At 41.3% G+C, this 22451-nt stretch overlaps 1 protein-coding gene across 1 annotated transcript in view; it reads left to right on the plus strand.

Moving 5' to 3' along the window:
- The first annotated feature begins 2160 nt into the window (after positions 1 to 2160).
- Positions 2161 to 22451, plus strand: part of INPP5F (inositol polyphosphate-5-phosphatase F) — a 69936-nt gene continuing 49645 nt past the window's right edge. Inside the window, exons 1-3 of the mRNA XM_029920497.1 lie at positions 2161 to 2247; positions 2456 to 2480; positions 7353 to 7433. Coding sequence (XP_029776357.1) covers positions 2161 to 2247; positions 2456 to 2480; positions 7353 to 7433 — 193 coding nt within the window. The remainder of the gene's footprint in view (positions 2248 to 2455; positions 2481 to 7352; positions 7434 to 22451) is intronic.

Genomic DNA, 22451 nt, shown 5'->3' on the forward strand with positions numbered 1-22451 from the left:
TGGTATTAAGAGTACCTATTGCAAAATACTGGTATTTTGGGGGCTTCCTTTAAAACTGGTGTAAACAGGGGTGCCTGGGTGGCTCAGTCCGTTAAGCATCCAACTCTTGATTTTGACTCAGGTCATGATATTAGGGTTGTGAAATCAAGCTCCTGAGCTGAGCATAGAGGCTGCTTGGGGTTCTCTCTCTCTTCCTCTCTTTCTGCCCCTCCCTGCCTCCCCCTCTCAAAAATGAATTAATATAATAAAAACAGGATGTTAGTCTTATTAAATGTCATTGAAGATAACATTGAAATAACATTGAAGATAAAGTTGGTAGGAGAAATCCATTTTCCATTTCAATCTTTCACGCTTGTTTTTACTTATTCATTCATTTGGTTCAATAACTATTAAATGAGTGCCTGCTACCAGTGGCAAATAAAATAGGCATAGAATTAAGTAGACTGATAGATTGAAACTTAATAATCTGTCCTTTAACTGGTTAGTTGAAACTATACATTTTCGCCTGAGTGGCTCAGTTGGTTAAGTGTCTGACTTCTGCTCAGGTTACGATCTCATGGTTCATGGGTTTGAATCCCATGTTGGGCACCGTGCTGACAGCTTGGGGCCTAGAGCCTGCTTTGGAGTCAGTGTCTCCCTTGCTCTCTGCCCCTCCCCCACTCATGCTCTGTCTTTCTCTCAAAAATGAATAAACATTAGAAAAATAATGACCTATACATTGTAAGTATTAAATTGTTATTATATAATATATAATTATTGTAGATTATGCAATTATTATATTACTAACAGTTATTTCTACCTTTTTATGTTTTCTATTATGTATATGTGGTTTGGTTTGGTTTTCTTCTTTTTCCTGCCACTTTTTCCTGTCTTCCATTGGATAGCTTGGATTTTTATCAGGTGTCTTTCTGTTGCTGATTAAAAGTTATACAGTACATTCTATTTGCATTTTTCTATGCTTTTTCATGACTTAGGACCCAGTACTTATTTTCACATACGTAAGGAAAGTGTACCAATACTTGTGTTTTGTTCTCAAGCATATTTTTACCTCTTTTAGATTTGCCCGCTGTCCTGTGTAGAGGATTTAGGGGAAGGGAGAAAGTTGGCCCCTGTACTCAAATTTCCATCTGACTCAAATTGGGTTGCTGGGACTGAGATTGGATGCCTCGTTGTGAGCTCCATGTTTCATGTTCTGAGGAAACAGGATTCTGGGGGCATATCTAGGCATTGAGGTATTCTCATAAAACATTCATTACTCTGAGAAGGCTTTTGGGAATTCTGGTCCTACCATAAGACTTAATGAGTAAAAACTTTGAAGTTGGTTTTTTTTTTTTTTTCCTTTTCTCCTTTCCTCTTTAAAAAAATCCATATGTAGCCCCTTGCACTAAAAATCTATGAACCGAGTGGTAGGAACCGGAATTTTAAACACTGACATTTCCCAACTTGAGCTAAAAGGTATTGAATGTTTTTGTGCTAGGCGTTGTGTTGGGCACTTTCTCATGATTGTCTCTCATTTGATCCTTATTAAAAAACCCTGCAAGTTGGATGGGATTTCCATCTACAGCAGAGGAGCTGTTGCTGAGGGTTTGGAGACCGTGGGCACTCTTCCCCCACGGGTGAGCACCTGCCCGCCCTCATCGCGCCCGCGTCTCTGGACTCTGTCTCCGCTCCTGGTTCCTGTGTCTGCCCAGGCCGCCCTCGTGCAACAGGCCCTGTCCTGTCACACGGATCTCTGGCTTTAGGCCTCTCCTCTCTTGTTCATCCTCTACACGCTGGTCCTAACATTCCGCCTCCAAAGCACGCCTGCCCCATCTGGATGGGATGGCTCCTGCACTTACTCTGTTGTCTCCCCACCCCACCCCCGCCAGGTGGTCCCCGTGTACCCTCCTTACAGCGCTCTGCGCCACAGCACCAGACTGTCTAGAGTCCTCACCGCATTTGTGCGCTTGTTATGTGTAAAGCGGCCTGTCAGATGTAGGGCTGACAAGAGCGTTTTTAATAAACTAGATGGGGAAGGTCTTGGCCTGGACACGGATGGTGCCAGCGGGGTTGAAGAGAAGTGAAACATTCATCAGATACTGAGGAGAAAATCAACAGGGCTTGGGGAGGGAGAAAAGCATTTTGGATGACTCCCAGGTTCTGTCTTGTGCCGCTGGAACGATGTTGGTGAGCGGAAAGCCCTGTACCAATGGAAAATGGGAGTATTACATTCGAGAACGTTTTGTAGGGAACCTTACAGTGTTAGAGGTACATTCAGAAGAGCCCTGGACTAAGTGGGAGATGGTGCTCTGATTTTGACACACAGTCAGCCCCGATATCTTTATCTGAAATAGACCAAATGACCTTAACTTTGCCACTTTAAGTAGTGAACCCTTCTGTGTGATTCAGTGTAAATTACCTGATCTCAACTTGCCTCTCCGTTCCATGCCGTCTCTTCCTTCATTTGTCCATTCAGCGTTTTGGAACCTGCTGTGAACCATGTACTGGGGACATAAGCTAAATGAGACTCGGTCTCCATGAGCTTCCTGTTCAGTCAGGGAGATAGGGAAGTCAGTAATTAGATGCCCTAGATCAAAATAAGGTGCCGTGATAGAAATAGAGCAGGGTTCAGGGGGGCCACAAATGAGTGCCTAATCAGTTCTCCCGGGTGGGCGGAGTGGGCAGTATGTCTGGGAACGCCAGTGACTCTTCTGAGTCTGGAATGAAAAGCAGGCAGAAGTGGGTGTGGAGCAGCATTCCAGACCCAGCCTGCGCACACTCTGGAAGCTGCGGGAAGGCCAGGGTGCTGGCGGCTGGGGAAGGGGCGGGATGAGGGAGAACACGGGGCCAACCGGCCCCTGAAGACTTTTCCAAGGAATTTGGACTTTGTCCCTAAGGCGTTGGGAGTCGAAGTGATACATTTGGATTAGTGATGTTCATATTTATGCTTTTCTAATGCCCGCTATAATTTCTTTCACAATATTAATGTTAGGCAAAACAGTTTTTGGGCAAAGAGCAATATTTAAAATAAAAGCGGTTGAGGTGCCTGGGTGGCTCAGGTTGAGTGTCTGACTTCATCTCAGGTCATGATTTCACGGTTTGTGAGTTCAGGCCCTGCATTAGGCTCTCTGCTGTCAGCACAGAGCCCACTTCAGATCCTCTGTCCCCCCGACTCTGCCCTTCCCCTGCTTGTGCATGCACCCACTCTCTCAAAAACAATAAATAAACGTTTACAGTAAAGGCCATTATTACATCCTGATAAACAGCAGTTCACCAGGAAGGTATCATAATCCTGAATGTGTAAATGCCTGATGACACACTCTCAAAATATTTGAAGCAAAAATTAAGAAGGGAAAAATGGAAAAATATACACAAAGTATAAGATAAAAAATAAGCCCTCTCTCAAAAACTTTTTGGTTAAACAATGAAAAATATTAGTACATACAGGAGTTGAGCAAAATAATCCAAAGTTGATATAATGAGCCCTCACCCCAAAGTTAAATAGTATGTTCAAATGTTTGAGATCCATATGAGAAACACTTTAAGTCGTGACCTGGTGAACACACGTGTGTGTACCAGAAACAACAGTTTCATGAAATGTTTCTTTCTACCTGGTGCAATTTTCCTGTTTCCTGTTCTGCTCAGTTTCATTGATGTTAATGCCGATCTTCTTATACAAAATTGATTTCATGACCCACTAATGGAGTGACACCTTTTTTCTTAAAAACACCAAGTTTCATGCACACATAGAACATTTAAAAATTGACTTTCTGGATTCCCCTCACCAAGCCAAGCCTCTGGTGCCCCTCTCTATCCCCCTCTGAGCTTCCCCCACCTGCTAAAGCGAAGATGACTTTGACTCCTGCTTTTACTGGTCAAGGCCATATGATCAATTCATTTGCTGCTTCTCCATTGCTATATTTAGCTTTTCACCTTCTCCCAGACCTAGAAAAAGGTAGTGCCCTTCCTTTCCAAGGGCATCTTTTACACCTGTACTTTGGATTTCATCATCTTCTGTTTTCTTTTCCTCCGTGAATATCTCCTCTGGTTCTTATTGCTCCTTGATCATTGCATTAGAAACTCTGTCTTAGCGGGCTTAACTGGCTCTCTGGATCTCAGAGATGATCTGTGACTATTCTTTTCAGTCATTAGAGCACAAAATTTGGTCATCTTGATAATTTTTTCTAGGTTTTTTTTTTAAGTTAAAATTTTCTTGAATTCTTGTGGTTCAAAATGCCAAGGATGGAAAAGGGCACTGAGTTAGGACTTTCTCACCCACCTTTTCTTTCAGCTGTTATGTACCCTGTCCTTTCTGCTTTGGCCCCTCTCCTCCTTCGCCCACTCAGGAGAGAAGAACTGTTTCAGTGTCATTTTTTACTTACTATCTTCCCATCCTTCCCTGGCTTCCTTTCAGGTATTTCCTGTTAACCTCCTGGGCAGCCTTCACTTACTGTCCACCCCCCGCCCCAAGCTGTGTGGCTCCAGGTCTTGTCCGGCTAAGACCCTTCCAACAACCTTCTCGTTTTTCCTTTCCCTACTCAGTCTCCACCTCTCTGTCAGCTAATCCCTGGCTGTGGTCTTGTTTTATTTATGCCATTATCTGCCTGCCAGAAAGCACACACTCATTAGTTTTTTATTCACATCTCGCCACAGTTGGCCTCAGTTCACTTTTTCCAGTCTTATCAATCCACGTCTTCACCACAGCCATCGGTCTTCTGTTCCAGACAGCTTGTTCCTTTATTTTTTTTTATCTACCTACTTAGCCTGGGACAGTACCTGGTCCCTGGCAGGTACTTGATAAGCATTTCTCCAGTGAAGGGACACATTCCAGAACAAACTCAGTGCTCTCCTCTGCATTATTTTTCTTGTTGCTTTCCTAATGCTGCAAGTTCCTCTTCTATGTAACTGTTTCTGACTGCTTTACCTCTAACTCTGTCTTCCTCTTTCGTATTACTATATAGCTCCTTTGGTACCCAAAGGGTAAAGTTCCCAAACTGTGGTCTGTTCGTTTGAGGTCAAGGTTAAGGGTTATGGGTTGTTGGAGCTCTTTGCTTAGAGGGGCATCTGTGTTGGCAGGTGTTGAGACTTGGTCTGACTGATAGAGATTCTGGAACACTCTTTGAAAAGAAATCAGGGTATTTTTAGTCTGTACACCAACTGAATTCCAGAGTTAGGATTTTAAAAATTAAGAAAGATAAAATTAATAAATATTTAATGCTAGGCAAAGAACAGCTTTTTAAAAGTATAGATAATGAAAAAAGGATCTGTATAAAAATTAAAAACTGAAAACATTTGTAAACATATCAGAGAGATGTCTTTAATATAAAAAGGAAGGAGTATAAAAAAGTGTTAGAAGATATGAATAACAAAGTCATGGAAGAAACATAAGCAACCAGTTTTATAATTAAATGTCTAATTTTATCAGCAATGAAAAGAAAATAAACATCATTTTGGCAGTGGATGCCAGCAAATGAGAACAATTTAAAAAAGAAATTCTAAATGGCCCCAAGAGTACTTTAAAACAAGCATTTCCATATGTTTCTGGCAGAAATCTAAGTTGGTATATAACCTTTGTAGAAAGCAATTTGGTAATCTTTGAAAGCTTTACATTTTATGTTTTCACCTACTGATTTCATTCCTAGGAATCTGTCCTAAAGCTGTTAATTAGGGAGGCAATACAATATTTGCATAATCATCATTTATCACAGTATATTTTAACAATAGGGACAAACTAGAAATCACTTAAATGCCCAAGAGTTAGAAAGTGCTTTCTTTAGTAGAAGATTATGCCGCTGTAAATTATAATTTTGAAGAGTGGATTTTTTTAAGTTTATTTTGAGAGAGAGAGAGAGAGAGAGAGGGAGGGAGGGAGAGAGAGAGAAAGCACAAGTGGGGAAAGGGCAGAGAGAGACAGGGAGAGAGAATCCCAAGCAGGCTTTACACTGTCAGCACAGAGCCCGACACAGGGCTTGATCTCATAAACTGTGAGATCATGACCTGAGCTGAAATTGAGAGTCAGACACTTAACCCACTGAGCCACCCAGGTGTCCTAACAAGTGTTTTAAGGACACGAGACAATGCTCATGAAATGTTATAAGAAAATTGCCTATGCTGCTGTATTTTCAGTCTTGTGATTTGGTATGCACACAAACTCTGACCCTAAACGTAGCAAAATAAGTTATCTGGCTGGTGGGATGGGAGTGGTAAAATACTTTCTTTTGTACAGTATTACCTTCATAGTAAGAATGCATATTACTTAAAATGTAAATACGGTCTTACTGGTTAGTTCCATGTTTAGGTTCTGAAGCAGGACGGTGAAGAACACAGGCCATGAGTCATGCAGCCCTGGCTTTGAATTGCAGTTCTGCCCAAAGAGAGTCAACTTCATTTGCCTCCCACTAAGTATATCATTAACAACAAAGACGTTTAATACAGTAGCAAGAACTCAAATGAATTTGGAGACTCTGAACTATTGAGTCTGTAATTACCCCATGAGTTATAGATTGATTATAGATTTCACTAAAATAAAATTTAAATGGTAATAATTAAAATGAAATCTAAATTTCCTGCTAAGACAAATATTGTTTTCATTCTTGGTAATTTTTTCCAGGTCTTGAGCTACCACTAGGGTCACATTTCTCTCCATGTATTTAATAGCCTTTTGTGCCTGGGTTTCTCTCTCAAGAATTAAGCACTGCCATTCTCACACAGCTGTTGTGTGTAACGAATTAGCTTCTTGTCTGGTCGTGGAGAATAATATCGGGTATGTGCCTTCCTTGGGAGAATTGAGAAAAGTCACCAAAGCATTCTGTTCTGTCCTAAGGACCCCTGATTGGGATGCCTGGCACATGGTAGGCACTCAAGAAATGGCAGTGGCTCTTAAGTTTTCCCCAGAGAAGTCACATAAAAGAGCACCGGCTTTCTGGATTTCTTTGCTTGGTGTAAGGTCTTTGGGAAAGGGTGTTTTCCAGAGTGTGATCCAGTAAGTGGACATCTCAGTAAGTGGCGGCTTCTCAGGCCTTGACTTTGAATCAGGGACTAGCTGTGGGCTACAAGGTGGTTAGAGAACTCGTCTAGCCTGCCCTCTTGCAGTGCACCAGCCTCTTTCCTCCACTGCAGGGCGCCAAAGGACTGCCTCCCATCCGAGTAGCGTTTCAGCCCGTCATTTCTCTCCCCATCCCTGTCCTGCTGTCAGAAACCTTATTCGGGCCTCAGATTTAATGCTTTTTCACAAATTGCTTTACATTAATGTATTCAGTTCTGGATGTTCATAACTGCTCTTTGGGAATGTTGATCACTTAGAATAGACTGCTATTGTTTTAATATGTTTTCTGATGAATATTTTCTCATGATTGCTTCTTATTTTGTTTTAGCTACTGATCTACTTCTTGCCTGGAATCCCGTTTGTTTGGGGTTGGTAGAAGGTGTTATTGGGAAAATTCAGCTTCATTCAGGTATGTTGTTTCTATCGAGTCCTTAAATTTGTCAGAGTTAACATGGCACTCTGTGACCTTTTCTTCTTTGGGGATGATTGTGGATTCTGTTCTGGCTTTTTTCCTTTGCCTTAATTTTAGGTCTTCTCAAAGTAGATATAGTTCATGTAAGTTTCATGAAATACAAACAAAACTTTAGAGGAAAGGAGGGATAATTTTACAACCTTTCTTCCTCTTAAAAAAAAATGAAACACCTACTATGTGTCAGGAATTATGCTACTTGGTAGAACACAGTAAGAAAAAACTGGCCTGTTTACACCCTTGTTGTGGAGTTTACAGTTTAGGAAGACAGATCTTGGTCAGTAATTATTGAAATAAACATGTAATTATCTGGTAATTGTGGTAGGTGCCTGACAAAGGCACACGAACTGCATCGGTTTCAAGGGAAAGGGCGGGAGGAATAAGACGGCAGAGAGAGGCACGTGGCAGACTGTGACGGGCCTACTCTCCATCCCGGACGCAGTCAGCTCTGGCTGAGGAAGAGCAGGGTTCTCTTAGCGTGCAGTGTGGCCCTTTCCAGGGCAAACTGATGAAAGGTCTAGGTGATTCACCAGGCCCTTGCTTAGAAGACAGACACTTGTGTCTGGGGTTGAGGGAATTTTGTTGATGAGACAAGAGATGTTACATAGGCAGGTTCCAAAAAGTCCTGAAAAGGACTAATAGAAATATTTTAAGCGCTGTATTTAAATATCAATTTTTCCTCAGGCCTCAGTTTCAGTGAGTTATGAACGATAGGCAGCTTTACCACGAGGTACTGTGTAACTCGGTAGTATGTATGCCCTTTTTTACTCTTCTAAAATAAACTTGTTGTGGGGCACCTGGCTGGCTCAGTGGGTAGGCTGTGTGACTGTTGATCTTAGGGTTGTGGGTTCGAGCCCCACATTGTTTGTAGAGATTACTTAAAAAATAGAATCTTTAAAAAATACAATAAAACTGTTACACATTTGGGAGCTAGGTTGCTTTTTCTGTGTTGTAAAGCACCTGTTGCTGGAGACAACAGCATTTTCCTTTGTTAGATTCTTTGGTTATTTTTTAAAATTTGTTTTTATTGGGGCACTTGGCTGGCTCAGTTGGTAGAGCACATGACTCTTGATCTCAGAGTTGTAAGTTTGAGCCCCACGTTGGGTGTAGAGATCACTTAAAACAATAAAATTAAGTCTTAAAAAATTTGTATTATAAAATATTTCATAGATACAAAAAGCTATTTATTATAGATGCACAATATAGGCTGTTGTAAAACAACGTATATATGCCATTCAGATTAAGAAATGAAACATGCTCAGTGTCCTAGGATCTCTCACTGTGCCTTTCTCCAAGTATATTCTGCTTCCTTTCCTTCAAGAGCACCTACAATTTTAAAGTGCTCTTACACTCAGCATGGAGCCCAGTGCAGGGCTTGAACTCCCGAACCTGAGATCAAGACCTGAGCTGAGATTAAGAGTCGGATGCTTAAACGACTGAGTCATCCAGTCGCTCCTAGAGCACCTACTATTCTTAATTTTTGTGTTTACTACTCCCTTGATTTTCATCATTGCTTTTATTATATATGTATCTGTAAGTAATAATGTTGCTAAGGTTTGTATTTGGGGGACTTTACTATTAAGCTGTTCGTGGGTTTTTTTACTTCCTTTTCCCCCCCTGACTTGATGTTTTTGAGATTTATCCATGTTGACATATGAAGCTTTAGTCTTTACTTTCACTATTGTATAAATATATCATAATTTGTCCTTTTTCCTGTTGCTGGGTAATTGTTTAGGGGGTTATTTTTGCTTTTAGAAATAATACTGCGGGGTGCCTAGGTGCCTCAGTCGGTTAAGCGTCCGACTTTGGCTCAGGTCATGATCTCATGGTTCGTGAGTTTGAGTCCCACATTGGGCTCTGTGCTGACAGGTCAGAGCCTGGAGCCTGCTTTGGGTTGTGTCTCCTCTTTATGCCTCTCCCCCATTCATGCTCTGTCTCTGTCAGTTGGTCTCTCTCTCAAAAATAAACATTTAAAAAAATTAAAAAAAAAAAAGAATACCACGACATGCATAGTTGGATATTGTGTCTTCGGTAGTTTTATAATTCTTGTGGTACAAGGAGAAAAGCATTTAGACATTGTGTAACCATGCTAAGTATTTTAGTAACACTCTCCTACCTGTCCACATTTACATAAATATATTTTTAATTCATTTATATGCTGACAGGATAATTTCATAGCTGAGTGTTCTGAGCTAAAACTCATTTTCTATTGTTTAAAAGAAGCTTAGGAAACTTTTGAGTTATTTTTCTTTGGTTTCAGGCACATCCTGCAGCAAAGAAAAAAATCATTGAAATCAGTCAGGAGATCTGGATCCGAGCTTTATTTCTTAGCTTCAAGAAGTTGAGGGGGTTACTTACATGTGTTCTGTTTACCATCATGTCGCACAATACTATGGATTGACTCCTGCAGCTGTTCTGCCCTTCCTCTCCTGTATCTGGGGTCATTCACGTGGCCGAGTGCACCCGGGATTTTGCCGGGGGCATCTGTTTTCTTTCCAGGGGCACCTCCGCCCGTGTAACCCCTCTCACACACAAGGCCTCCCCTGAGGTCCTCTCTCTCTCGGATACCTGGGCATTCTTCCAACGCGGTGGCTGAGTGCCAAGAAGACGAGTCTTGGTGGGTCAAGGTTTATTGAGCCTCTGCTTGTGGCATTGAGCTTGCTAACATTCCATTGGCCAAAGTAAGCCCCACAGCCAAGTCCAAAGCCAACATCAGAGGGGACTTTACAAAGGTTTGTATCCCAGGAAGGTGATGCGGTGGGGCCATGATGCCAGCAGCCTCTGCGTTGTAAGCTGTAAAACAGGAATAAAAATAACTGCCCTCCTTTCCCCCATTGTATTGTGAGTCTAAATGAGATGATACACCTGAAGGTAATAAAGTATCACTATTGTATTAAGGCTCTTTTGTTTGCAAATATAAACCTATCAGGATACACAAAACAAAGTTTTATTAGAAATCCAAGGGATCAAAACCCAGAAGTGGATGTTTTACAGGATCTGAGATTACATTTTGGGGCAGGTGGTCTCGAAGCACCACTTCTCCTCTGTATCTCCTTGATTTTTCTCTTTTTTTTTTTGGCTTTCTCTGTTTCTGCGTATGTAGGACAAAATTTCTGCTCATAAATGGTGCCCTCAAGCCCAACAACTGGTGCTGTTCTGGACAACCACTGGGAGACTGCCTATAGCCATCAAGGATTGAGTGGGGAGTCTAGTTCAGACCCCTAGGAAAGAGATTCCTATTGGTGCTGCCTGGGCCATGGCCCCCCCCCCCCCCCGCCCCCCGGTTCTTAAAGTTCAACCATACTCCAGAGCTTTACTTCTTCGGCCAGAGTAGGAGGCCCTGGACTGCAGAGACGACCCAAAGTTATCTCCTACCAGCAATGAACAGATAGAAGGTGTTGATCGATGAGTTCATGATGCAGGGAACATGTGGGCATTTTGGAGGCGGTGGACATGGACGTCTCCCGTGGTCAGCTCTGTTTACATGTGCTTTCCAACTCCTTGCACCATTTGCCCTTGGACTCAAAACAAGTGGTTGCTAAGCACTGGGGGTATCTGTTCTACAGGACATTTTGGAAAAGGGAGAGATGGAGAAAGAAAATGTAAGAAAGGAAAGAAAGGAAGGCAGGGAAAGTAATCTCTACTTTTTTTTTTTTCCCTTCTTGTCACATCTCTTCTGAGGTTTGGCTCTTAAAAGGGGGAGTGGGAAGGAAGCAAAGGAACATCTTCTCGCACCCCTGCTGCTCTTCCTTCCCTCACCCACCGCCCACGAGAGCTAACTGCAGCCGCACCCCGGTGTGTCACTCGCCCCCATGCCCGCCCCCCAGTTCCCCACCCTTCTCACCTTCCCTCCCTGCATTCTCTGCCCTGTAATGCCTCATCCCCAGTCCTCTTTCAGCCCCACTAAATCTCTTGCTCTGGCCACACCATCAGCTTGGCTGGTTGAAGGTTTGTTCCCTGGATGACCCGGGCCTAACATAATCACTTCAGATGCATGTTCCCCTGGAAACATCTTACTGCTGGGGGTAGAGGGTGGGGGGGGGGGATAACATGTCTGCACTTAAACTCTTTTCCCTCCTGTTTCCCTCCTACTTATTATCTACATTTCAATGCACGAATTTTTGTTCTTCTCTAGTGTGATGGGAACATAAGTTTATTTGAACAGATGTCATTGACAGTCTAACAATGGCGTGGGTGAGCCATGCCACTGTTCCTGACTGTCACTGAACTCTGAGCTCTGTGGAATGTAAGCAGGCGTGACTTAGGAACAGTATTAGTTTTTGAGGGCTGCCATAGCAAAGTCCCGTGGACTGGGGGGCCTAAAGAATAGAAATGTATTTTCTCACAATTCTGGAGGCCAGAAGTCCAATGTCAAGGTGTTGGCAAACGGTTTCTCCTGAGGTCTTTCTCCTTGGCTTGCAGATGGCTGTCTTCTCCCCATGTCTTCACATCGTCTTCACACTGGCCTTTCTCTGTGTGTATCTGGGTCCAAATTTCCTCCTACAAGGGCACTAGTCACTTTAGGGTCCTAATGGGCCCACCCTAATGACCCCATTTTAACCTAATGATGTCTTTAAGACCCTGTCTGTACAATAGGGTCACATTGTGAGGAAGGCCTCTTCCCCTCATGTTTGCAGGCAGGTGGACTTTCAGCTAGGGTGAAATATAGTCTATCTCTGCCAACTTGAATGTGTCTAACTTTGGTTTGACCAGTGGGGTTTACCAGTTTGAGGAACAGAAGATAGAAGGGACATGTGACATGGTAAATAGATGAAAGAAAAGCACCGTGAAACATCAACACTTTTTTTTTATCCATTGTAGGGTCAAGGAGGACAGAAGAATGATAGATTCTTATCACACTTATAATTACACATTAAATTTTTGATTTCCTTTTTTCTCGTGGCCCCTCTCACCTCATCCCCTAGGATAAGCTCCAGGAAGACAGGAGCTGTTTCTCTTGTGCTTACTGCTGTGTCCCCTATAGCAGGACTGCACATAAATATTCAGCAAATACTACTGTAACAAATAATTAGGGAGTGCCTACTGCACGTCAAGATCTGCACTCAGTGCTGCGGACTGTGGGTGAACAAAACTCGAAGCTTCCAGGAGTGTAGGACTGGATCCAGGAGCTAGATGTTAACTACCCAATCACACTGTGTGCTTGTTACGCTTCAGCTTCTGGAGAAGAGTGTGGGATGTTGTAAAGCACGTGGCAGAAGGGCCTGACTGACTGGTGGGTGGGGGTCCCGGGTGGAAGGCGGCCCTGAGGACTTGACGTCCGAGGCAAGGCCTGAAACACGAGTGAGACCGCCTGGACAAGGCCAGGGTGAGGGCACAGAGTGAGAAGAGAGATGGCCCTTGGCAGAGTCTGCATCTGTGCAAAAGGCCCGCATGACTGATGTTTCTGTTTTCTGCGTGATGCTGGGGAGAGAGCCGCATCTTTACAGAGACCTCCAGGAAGAGGTCGCATTAGGCTGGAGGCTTTGACTGGATCACAAAATCAGAATCTATTCCTTAGATCAGAGTCTATTTTGGGGGAAAAAAACCTATTTTGAAGATAGAAAAGATAGGCTCAGGGTAAGAAGTATCTGAATATATAAAAAAAAAAGTATATATTCCATATTTTCAGAAATAGCATGAAAACTGTAAGGAATCTTGATTGATTTCGCAATAGGGGCTCTTGGGGTAGTAATTGAGTGAGTTACTACTCGTAGTATCGAACAGCCAGAGACACACTCACTGCGGTAGCTCTCATTCATTAAAATCGTGCTGGCCATCTGCTCCTTCTCCACTGTTGAATTGGTGAAGATGTCTCCATCATTAAAATGGTAAAATGTATTATGCATATGGTTTTAAAAAGTGTGATTTTAGTGTGCTGCGGAAACTTGGCTAGGACACTGATGACATGAAATCTTTGGTATATTTCAGTGATGAATGAGCAGAATGTCACTAGCCTTGCTTCAGTACTTTCCTGAAAAGCCACTGGAAAACCCCAGCTGTCAAGGGCCCTGGAGGGAACACAGAGAAGCCTGGAATGCTCTCGGCCTCCACCCTCCACCAGGGGCCTGGTTCTTGGGGCTTCGTGTGTTTAAATATGAGTGTAGTTGTTGGTGTCCATTTGCATTGTGGGAGAAGTAGATTGTTTTATTGTCTACTGACAATTCATGGTATTAAAAACGTAGGAAAATGGTCGTACCACTCCATACATTTATTAAAATCGTTGAGTTGTATACTTACAGTGGGGGAACTTCATGGTATGTAAATTCTCAGTGAAGTCATTAAAAACATTTAAGTTGGAAGGGAGCTTTTGACGTACACTATTGTTATTCTGATTTTATCTTAATTAAAAAAGTAAATACCTCTCTTCTGAGGTTACACCTGTTGACTTTTCTTTATTATGTACTAAAGTTGCTTTGAAGGAAATATTCTAAGGAAGTATTATTTGTGACCTAACATTTCTATCTAAATAGGAATGACTTAAAATGTAATTCAAATGTAGTCATCTTATATTCACTTTGTTATTCTTTTTTTAAAATTTTTAATGTTTATTTATTATTGAGACAGAAACAGAGCATGAGTGGGAGAGGGGCGGGTAGAGAGAGGGAGACACAGAATCTGAAGTAGGCTCCAGGATCTGAGCTGTCAGCACAGAGCCCGACGTGGGACTCAAACCCACAAACTGCGAGATTGTGACCTGAGCTGAAGTTGGACGCTTAACCAATTGAGCCACCCAGGTGCCCCTCACTTTGTTATTCATGACGGTTCTAGAATTATTATTTTGGAGGTAAAATTTTCATTGGTGATTAGGTTCCTGGTTAACCCTTAAAAGATTCTGTAATTGTAGTTTAGGGGACCGACTCTGTGCCTGGTTTTGGGTCTGGGAAGCAGGCAGCTATGCAGGAGAGGTTCCTTTCTCTGACTGACATCTTCTCACTCTTTTCTGCTTCCCTTCTCTTCCTTTTATTGTTTCCCAAGGTATGTGGGTACCGAATGGCCTTACCTCCTCTCTTTGCTCCCTTCAGCCTCTTCCATCACTTTACACTGCAGAGTTTTCCATCACCTCCCTTATCCCTGATCTGAGCTCCGGTCTCCTTGGTGTGGATGGTTCTACCACCCTGGCAGCATAAACTGGACACACAAATGTGACCCACAGTTTTGAGTCTTCCCAGTGGTCATCAGATAAGCAAGCTTCTTGTTTCCGAGCCCATCTCCACTTGGCAGATTTTCATATTTTCAGGCAGGGAGATTCTTTGGAGATGGGCCAGCTTGCCTCTTATGCTATTCCACTATCGTTCCATTTTCTGTTTTTCTAAGTTTATTTATTTTGAGAGAGTGAGAGAGTGAGAAGGAGGGGTGGTGGTGAGTGGGGGGAGAGAATCCCAAGCAGGCTCCATCTGCACTGTCTGCCCAGAGCCTAATAGGGGACTTGATCCCACGAACCATGAGATTGTGACCTGAGCTGAAATCAAGGGTCAGACGTTTGATGACAGAGCCACCCAGGTGTCCCCTTCCATTCCATTTTCTGCTTATAAAGCATTTGTTCTTTCAAAAAAAATTTTTTTTAATATTTATTCGTTTTTGAGAGTGTGTGAGTTGGGGAGGGGCAGAGAGAGAGGGAGACACAGAATCCGAAGCAGGCTCCAGGTTCTGAGCGGTCAGCACAGAGCCTGACGTGGGGCCCAAACTCACGGACTGCAAGATCATGACCTTGGCCGAAGTCAGATGCTCAACTGACTGAGCCACACATGTGCCCCTCTTTTTTTTTTTTTTTTTTTTAACATTTATTTATTTTTTAGAGAGACAGAGTATGAGCAGGGGAGGAGCAGAGAGAGAGGGAGTCATAGCATGTGAGGTAGACTCCAGGCTCAGAGCTGTCAGCACAGAGTCTGATGTGGGGTTCAAACTCACAAACTGCAAGATCATGACCTGAGCTGAAGTTGGACACTTAACCGACTGAACCACTCAGGCGCCCCAGCCATTTGTTCTTAAACTCCAGTTTGTCTCAGAGATTCATATGACAGTGATATTAAAATTTTTAGCTTTGGAAAAAGGATTGTTACAGTAAGAGTGACTGTATGTATGGACCACCTATAAAGGTGCTTTCTATATTTGTTTCCTCCTTTTATATTCTTTTTGAGCTTGTTCTCTTACTAAACATTCTCAAGTGATTATCATCAAATTGTTGTCAGACCTAATGATTTAAGAAAAGAGATTCTTAATAAATACAGTAAGTTGTCATTTACTTAGATGAGGGCCAGTATCAGCCAGCCAGAGCAGAAAGTGAAGGTTAGTGATGAAATTGACTTGTTTTTCGAGTTTGTTGGGAGCCTGTGGGTTTGGGCTCCCCTCTTGGAGGGGCCAGCTGCCTCCAGCCCTGAAGCAGACCTGTGTCCCCGCTCAACCAGTAATTTGTCTTCATGCTGGTCAGCCTGCATCACGAATAAAAATCCCAGTTATACTTCATGTACTTGTTGTACCCAATAGGTAGGAAAATATGTAATACATTAAAGTTTTCAGTGAACGTATGAGAATACATCTTCACACCTTAAGGAAGGTAAGCTATAGTTATGTGGAAAATGTACTTTTCTGTATAAATTCATTTTGCCCAATGATACTTAATGTTTGACTTTTCTAAAACTATTACACAAAAGGTTTTCTATTTTTATACAGTAACAGAGATTGTTTCATTTTATGGCAGTCATTATTAGGGACCTAAATTCATCCTGAGCATCATAAGCTAACCTGAATATGTTTCTGATTCCACCATTTAGTATTTTTGAAAATGTGCCTGTGAATATGTTTCTGATTCCACCATTTGATATTTTTGAAATGCTGCCTATTAAAAATGCCTCTTGCCCTAAATGCTCTCTTTGTGAGTCATTGTCAAGTTTCTACAAACCCGGTCTTGAGGAACCTTTACTAGTCAACAGAGCAGCAGTCAGGAAACATTGAGTAACTACTATGTACGGAAGATGAACAAATTAATAATTGGCTTTTGAGTTGGTAAGAGAATTAGAAGGCCAATGTGATGTACTTTTAGCTACGAGGTACCTGACTGAAAAGAACAAGAACAGTGCTGGTATAGTGGTGGTATTTTTACTCAATGTACAATGCCCCTAAAATATATTCAGAGATGTGTAGTGATTTATTTCTATTAAGGGCGGGGCGTGGAGCATTTCTGTTAATGTAGTTAAAGAAATAGAAATGGCTTTAATATAGAATAAAACATTAAATATACTATGAATTCAAGTCTTTAGAAATTTAAATTTATTTATAAATTTGCATAAAGCCAGCTCTATAGATTCTTGCTCATATTCTGATAAAAGTACTCACTGGACGATTAATAGCTTATGCAGTGGGTATCAATGAAGTAGGTTTATGCACGTATCCGACTGAATATAATCCTCCCAGGGGCACCTGGGTGACTCAGTCGGTTGAGCCTCCAACTTCGGCTCAGGTCAGATCTCACATTTGTGGGTTTGAGCCCTGCTTCAGGATCTGTGCTGACAGCTAGCTCAGAGCCTGGAGCCTGCTTCCGGTTCTGTGTCTCCTCTCTCTGCCCCTCCCCCTCTCATGCTCTGTCTCTCTCTGTATCAAAAAATAAATAAAACATTAAAAAAAATAAAAAAAATAAATTCCTTCCAAAGATTTGTATTAAAAAAAAAAACCCAAAACAAGATCCTTCAAATTGGAACATAATTTATCCTGAGATAAGCCATTTAGATATCCCAATTATTAGATTCTCTTATAATGTATAGTGTGTTAATATAATATTTATATAATGGCTCATTTGAAGAGACTTCACACATTAAAAAAATGAAATCAAGAGAAACTAGTCAGATTCTGTTTCTGACAGCAACAGACTAGCAGCATTTGAAGAGATAATAGCCAAGAATTTTCCAAAATCAATTATGAATACAAGTCACAGCTTTAAGAAGTACTTTGAACCACAAGGGGAGAAGTATAAAGAAAACCACACTGTGGCACCTCAAAATGAAACTGATGAAAACTACAGACAAAACACACTGAAAGCAGACAAAGGAAAAGTACACATGAAATTCAAAGGCATGCAGTGAGCCTTGATAGAAACAATGGAAGCCAGAAGACGACAGTATGATGTCTTCAAAGTGCCTGTCTAGAATTTTGTACCTTCAAAAATTAAGGAAAATAAAGACATTTTGAGACAAACTAAAACCGAGAGAATTTGTTACCAGCAGAATTTGTTAAAAAGAAAGAGTAAAGAGTTCTTCAGGTAAATGGCTCTAGATGGGAGTGTGGAAATATGGGAAGGGATCTCCATCCCTTCTATCTACAGAAAATGTCAATATGTTGGTAAATTTAAAGGAATTTGGCTTTATCCTTCATATGGATTAAAATAAAATAGAATTAAAACACACAATAATAGAAATGATAAGGAGTTGGAAGGGGTTGGTGTTCTAAGGTCCTTTACCTGTCCAGGAACTGGTAAAACTGGTAAAAAAAAAAAAAGGAAAAAGTTTTTGTAGCTCATGGTTCATGTTCTCATCCCTTACAGTATAACCATTAACAAAATAATAAAAGATTATAAAATGCGAATAAAAGGGCAAATAGAATAACAGTTAAAAAAAAATCCCCCAAAGGTAAGAAAAGTATATGAAACAGGTTGAACAAAAAATGATGGTAGATTGATTTCTAAATATATTAATAACTACATATGAATGGATTTAACACTCCATTAAAGCCCAAAGCTTTCGTACTGGAAGAACAGCCAAATCCATCTAGAAGCTGCTCTCCAGTCAAGCACTTTAGGTGTATGTATACAGAATGGCTGAAAGTAAAAGGATCAAAAAAAAATCTTGCAAATGCTATCCTACTGAAAACTGAGCTGTAGTATACTAATATCAAAGCAGACTCTAAGGCAAGAAGGATAGAATGATATATATCTCAATAATAACGGAAGGTTTAAGTCACCAGAAAGGTCTAACAATTTGAAATTGGTATGCACCTAAACATAACTTCAAAATCTATGAAGAGCGTGAGTCATTTAACTTAAATTGGCTCAGACAGTCAATTTGAAATGACAGAGACACATAAAAGTATTCTTGATATCAGTTTGACATAGAGGAAAGAAACAGTGAGCCAACTGTAACCTCCTTTCCTGATTCCCATTTTCCTTCTTTACCATCGTGTCTCCATCCTCTGATATATGTGGTGGGAACACAGACCCCTCCCCGAGGCATCATGTGTATAAGCCCTTCAAGAATTTAAATATTTGTATTCGAATATTCTATGACAAACAGCTGTGGAGTGTATAGTCTCCGCCTGTCTTTGGGGTAGTATTTCTTTGCATGTGGACGTGGTTATGGACTCCACTGTGCCCTCCGTTCACACTGGGCTGTGTTAAGACAGCAGGTGCTCATTGCTGCGCCGTTTCCCACCTTCACTGAGAAGCGGACCGGACCCAGGAGAGGTGCAGGGCCCGCTTTGTCCTCAGGAATACAGTCTGCTCTCTGGGGGCAAGCTAACGGAGGTAAATGTGTGAGAGTCAACAGCAGACTTCTCTTTTTATTTTTGCCTTTGGTCATAATGTGAATGGTTGTGTAGAGATACAGAGAAAGGAGAAAGTGTCCAAAAGAGCAGTAAAAACAGAACCTACAAAATCAATCATGGTAGTATGCTATGAAATGCCTTCTCTCTTTCTCTCTCAATAAATATAAATAAAGTCTTAACAAAAAAAATCCTACCCTACTGAACCGGTTCAAATTAGAACCAGTCTTTGGAAAATAAGCCAGAAGAAAGGAAAATAGGAAAAGCAAAATCTTTTTCACACAAATATTTCATTCACTTCAGTTGTCTGGCACATATATGAATACATACTGCATGTGCATTTCTTTCAGGAGTTCTTTTAGTTGAATCTCACTTAAGCCATTTACCAGGTTAACCAATGCCCCCCACTGCCTCTCTGCAAAGCCTGTTGGTGGACGTCCTGGATGCTCCGAAGCCTGAAAGCTGGTGGCTGGTTGGGGACTGTGTCGGAAGCCCTCTCTCCTGGTGGATCATGGATTTTGTTTGTTCTCAAACCTGTTTATAGCTATATAAACTCATATTGTAATTACATGATTAAATATTAAGCCCACCAATTCTAAGTGCAAAAGGAAGACTTGCTTCTATGAAAGTTGAACGGAATACTCTGGAAATACTTAGGTGAAACTGTATTGCATTAAAAAGAAAAAGAATAAGGGGCACCTGGGTGGTTCAGTTGGCTAAGTGTCCGACTTTGGCTCAGGTCATGATCTCACGGTCTGTGAGTTCGAGCCCGACATCGGGCTCTGTGCTGACAGCTTGGAGCCCGCTTCAGAGTCTGTGTCTCCCTCTCTCTCTGCCCCTCTCCACCTTGCTCATGCATTCCTTCTCTCTTCCTCTCTCAAAAGTAAACAAACATTTAAAAAATTTAAAAAAAAATAAACAGCAGCACTGACTACCCATCAGTGACTCATTCACAAAGAAAAATTCTAGGTGAATCGATGTTTCATACGAAAACTAAAATTAAGGGGCTCCTGGGTGGCTCAGTTGGTGGCGTGTGTGATTCTTAATTTCGGTTCAGGTCATGATCTCATGGTTTGTGGGATCGAGCCCATCACTAGGCCCCACACTGGCAGCGTGCAGCTGGCCTGGGATTCTCTCTCTGCCCCTTCCCTGCTTGCATGCAGGTGCAAAATAAACATTAGATAATCAAACAATATAAACATTATAAATAGGTTTTTTAAAGGCATCTTTAAGCTTTCAGGTAAGATTAAAAGGACTAATGCCAAGCATGATAATTGTTCTCCCCGATGTAGGGTTTGGATTTGATCTAAAGAATATCCATGGAATGGGGATTAATGGTCAAAAAGAACTTTAGTTTTATTCATTAACATTTACATTTTTTAATGTTTATTTTTGAAGGAGAGAGAGAGAGAGCGAGCAGAGGAGAGGAGAGGCAGAGAGAGAGGGAGACACGGAATCCGAAGCAGGCTCTAGGCCCTGAACTGTCAGCACAGAGCCCAATGTGGGGCTTGAACTCAGGAACCATGAGATCATGACCTGAGCTGAAGTTGGATGCTTCTTTTTTTTAATGTTTTTATTTTTTTATTTTTTATTTATTTCTGAGACACACACACACACACAGCAAAAGCAGGGGAGGGTCAGAGTGAGAGAAAGACACAGAATCCAAAGACCGGCTCCAGGCTCTGAGCTAGTGGTCAGTACAGAGCCCGACGTGGGGCTCAAACCCATGAACCGTGATATCATGACCTGAGCTGAAGTCAGACGCTTACCCGACTGAGCCACCCAAGTGCCCCAACGTTTACATGTTTAAGCAAATGAATGTGTCTGTGTATTCTTTATAAAATTAACATTAATAGAAATAGATTGCTGGCCACTCATCATTGCATCATGTGCTAATCGTTATGTTGGTAGGCTGGATACTGTGTTGAGAAACCCATAGGTGGGATACTTCCTAGAGGTCAGGTCATGAGTATGTCTAAAAACATTTTCTGAAATTGGATGAAAAAAATTTTTTGAGAAAATCTTTATTCACCAATTGTTTTTATCCTTTTAAGTGAATCAGTCATTATATAGAGCAAGCAATTGACTCTTTTCCAGTACTATTGTTCTAGCTAGCCCCTACTGGTCATCCTTTTCAGGATCATCATTTCCTAATCCGTTTTCTTATCTTGCTGGGGAAGTCAGATTTCCTTGTTGTCCCTTCCTGGAGGACCCAGGGTTACAAAACTGACGGTTTCTCCCATTGTAATATGTTAAAAAAGGTGAAAGAGTATCTTTGTGCCAAAGGACCTTGCGAGCCGAAGTTATCTTGGACTCGGTTGCTCTGCACATGCACATCTCAGTGTAGAGCTTTCATTGAGCCACACTTGTTTTCCTGGTAGATGATATAAATTAATACTGCCTTGGTGCTTTAAAAAATTTAATTACAGAATTATGCCTGACGCATACTGGGACTGCCAAACCCTGGTGATTGGACGCTCCTACCTTTTCCTTGTCTTAAACTGTAAAACACATATTTGCATCATTTAACCCTGTTCCTAACATGTTCATTCTTGCCAGACTTTCCAGACTTATGGGATTGTTATGTGCTGTTTCACCTAAAGGAAAATTATTATACAAATAGTTTGCTATTATTTTCCACGAGGTTTTTGTTTTGCTTTGTTTTCTAGAGTCGGTGGTTTTGTCTGGAGGAGATAGCGCTGTGTCCAATTCAAAATTTTCATTTTCCTTCCATTGTGATCATTTTAATTGGGTGTTTGTCTGTTTGAACAATGGTGAGAAAAAGTAGCTGTTTGGAGTAATGTTGATGTAATTTAAGAATTAATAGGCTGTCCTAGCTTTACCTGTGTCTTTGGCAGAAAATAGTTTCTAGTTTTTTATTCTCTGCTTTGCTAGGTAAGACTCCTAACAAGTTCTTTTATTTATTTATTTTTTTAGAAGGAGCTTTAAAAATAAACTGAAGGGGCGCCTGGGTGGCTCAGTCAGTTAAGCATCCAACTCTTGATTCCGTGTCAGGTCATGATCTCCTGGTTCATGATTTTGAGCCCTACATTAGACTCTGTGCTGGTAGTGGTGGAGCCGACTTGGGATTTTCTCTCTCCCTCTCTCTGTCCCTCTCCTGCTTGCACTCATTCTCTTCCTCTCAAACTAAACATTAAATTTTTTTTATTAAAATTTTTTAAAAAATTGAGATGTAATCCACATGCCATAAAATTCACCCCTTTAAACATGTGCAGTTCAGTGGTTTTTAATACATTCTCAGGGGTGTACAATCATCACCACTAATTCCAAAACATTTTCATCATCCCAATTTGCTTGGATTATAACTAGTAGAAATCTATTCCCCTATTAATTTTACTTTCCATGTTTTCTTTATTTTTAATTTTTATTAAAGTTCTTTTTTAAGCTTATTTAGTTATTTATTTATTTTGA

This window comes from Suricata suricatta, chromosome 2 (genome assembly GCF_006229205.1).
Source record: "Suricata suricatta isolate VVHF042 chromosome 2, meerkat_22Aug2017_6uvM2_HiC, whole genome shotgun sequence".
NCBI classification, from domain to species: Eukaryota; Metazoa; Chordata; class Mammalia; order Carnivora; family Herpestidae; genus Suricata; species Suricata suricatta.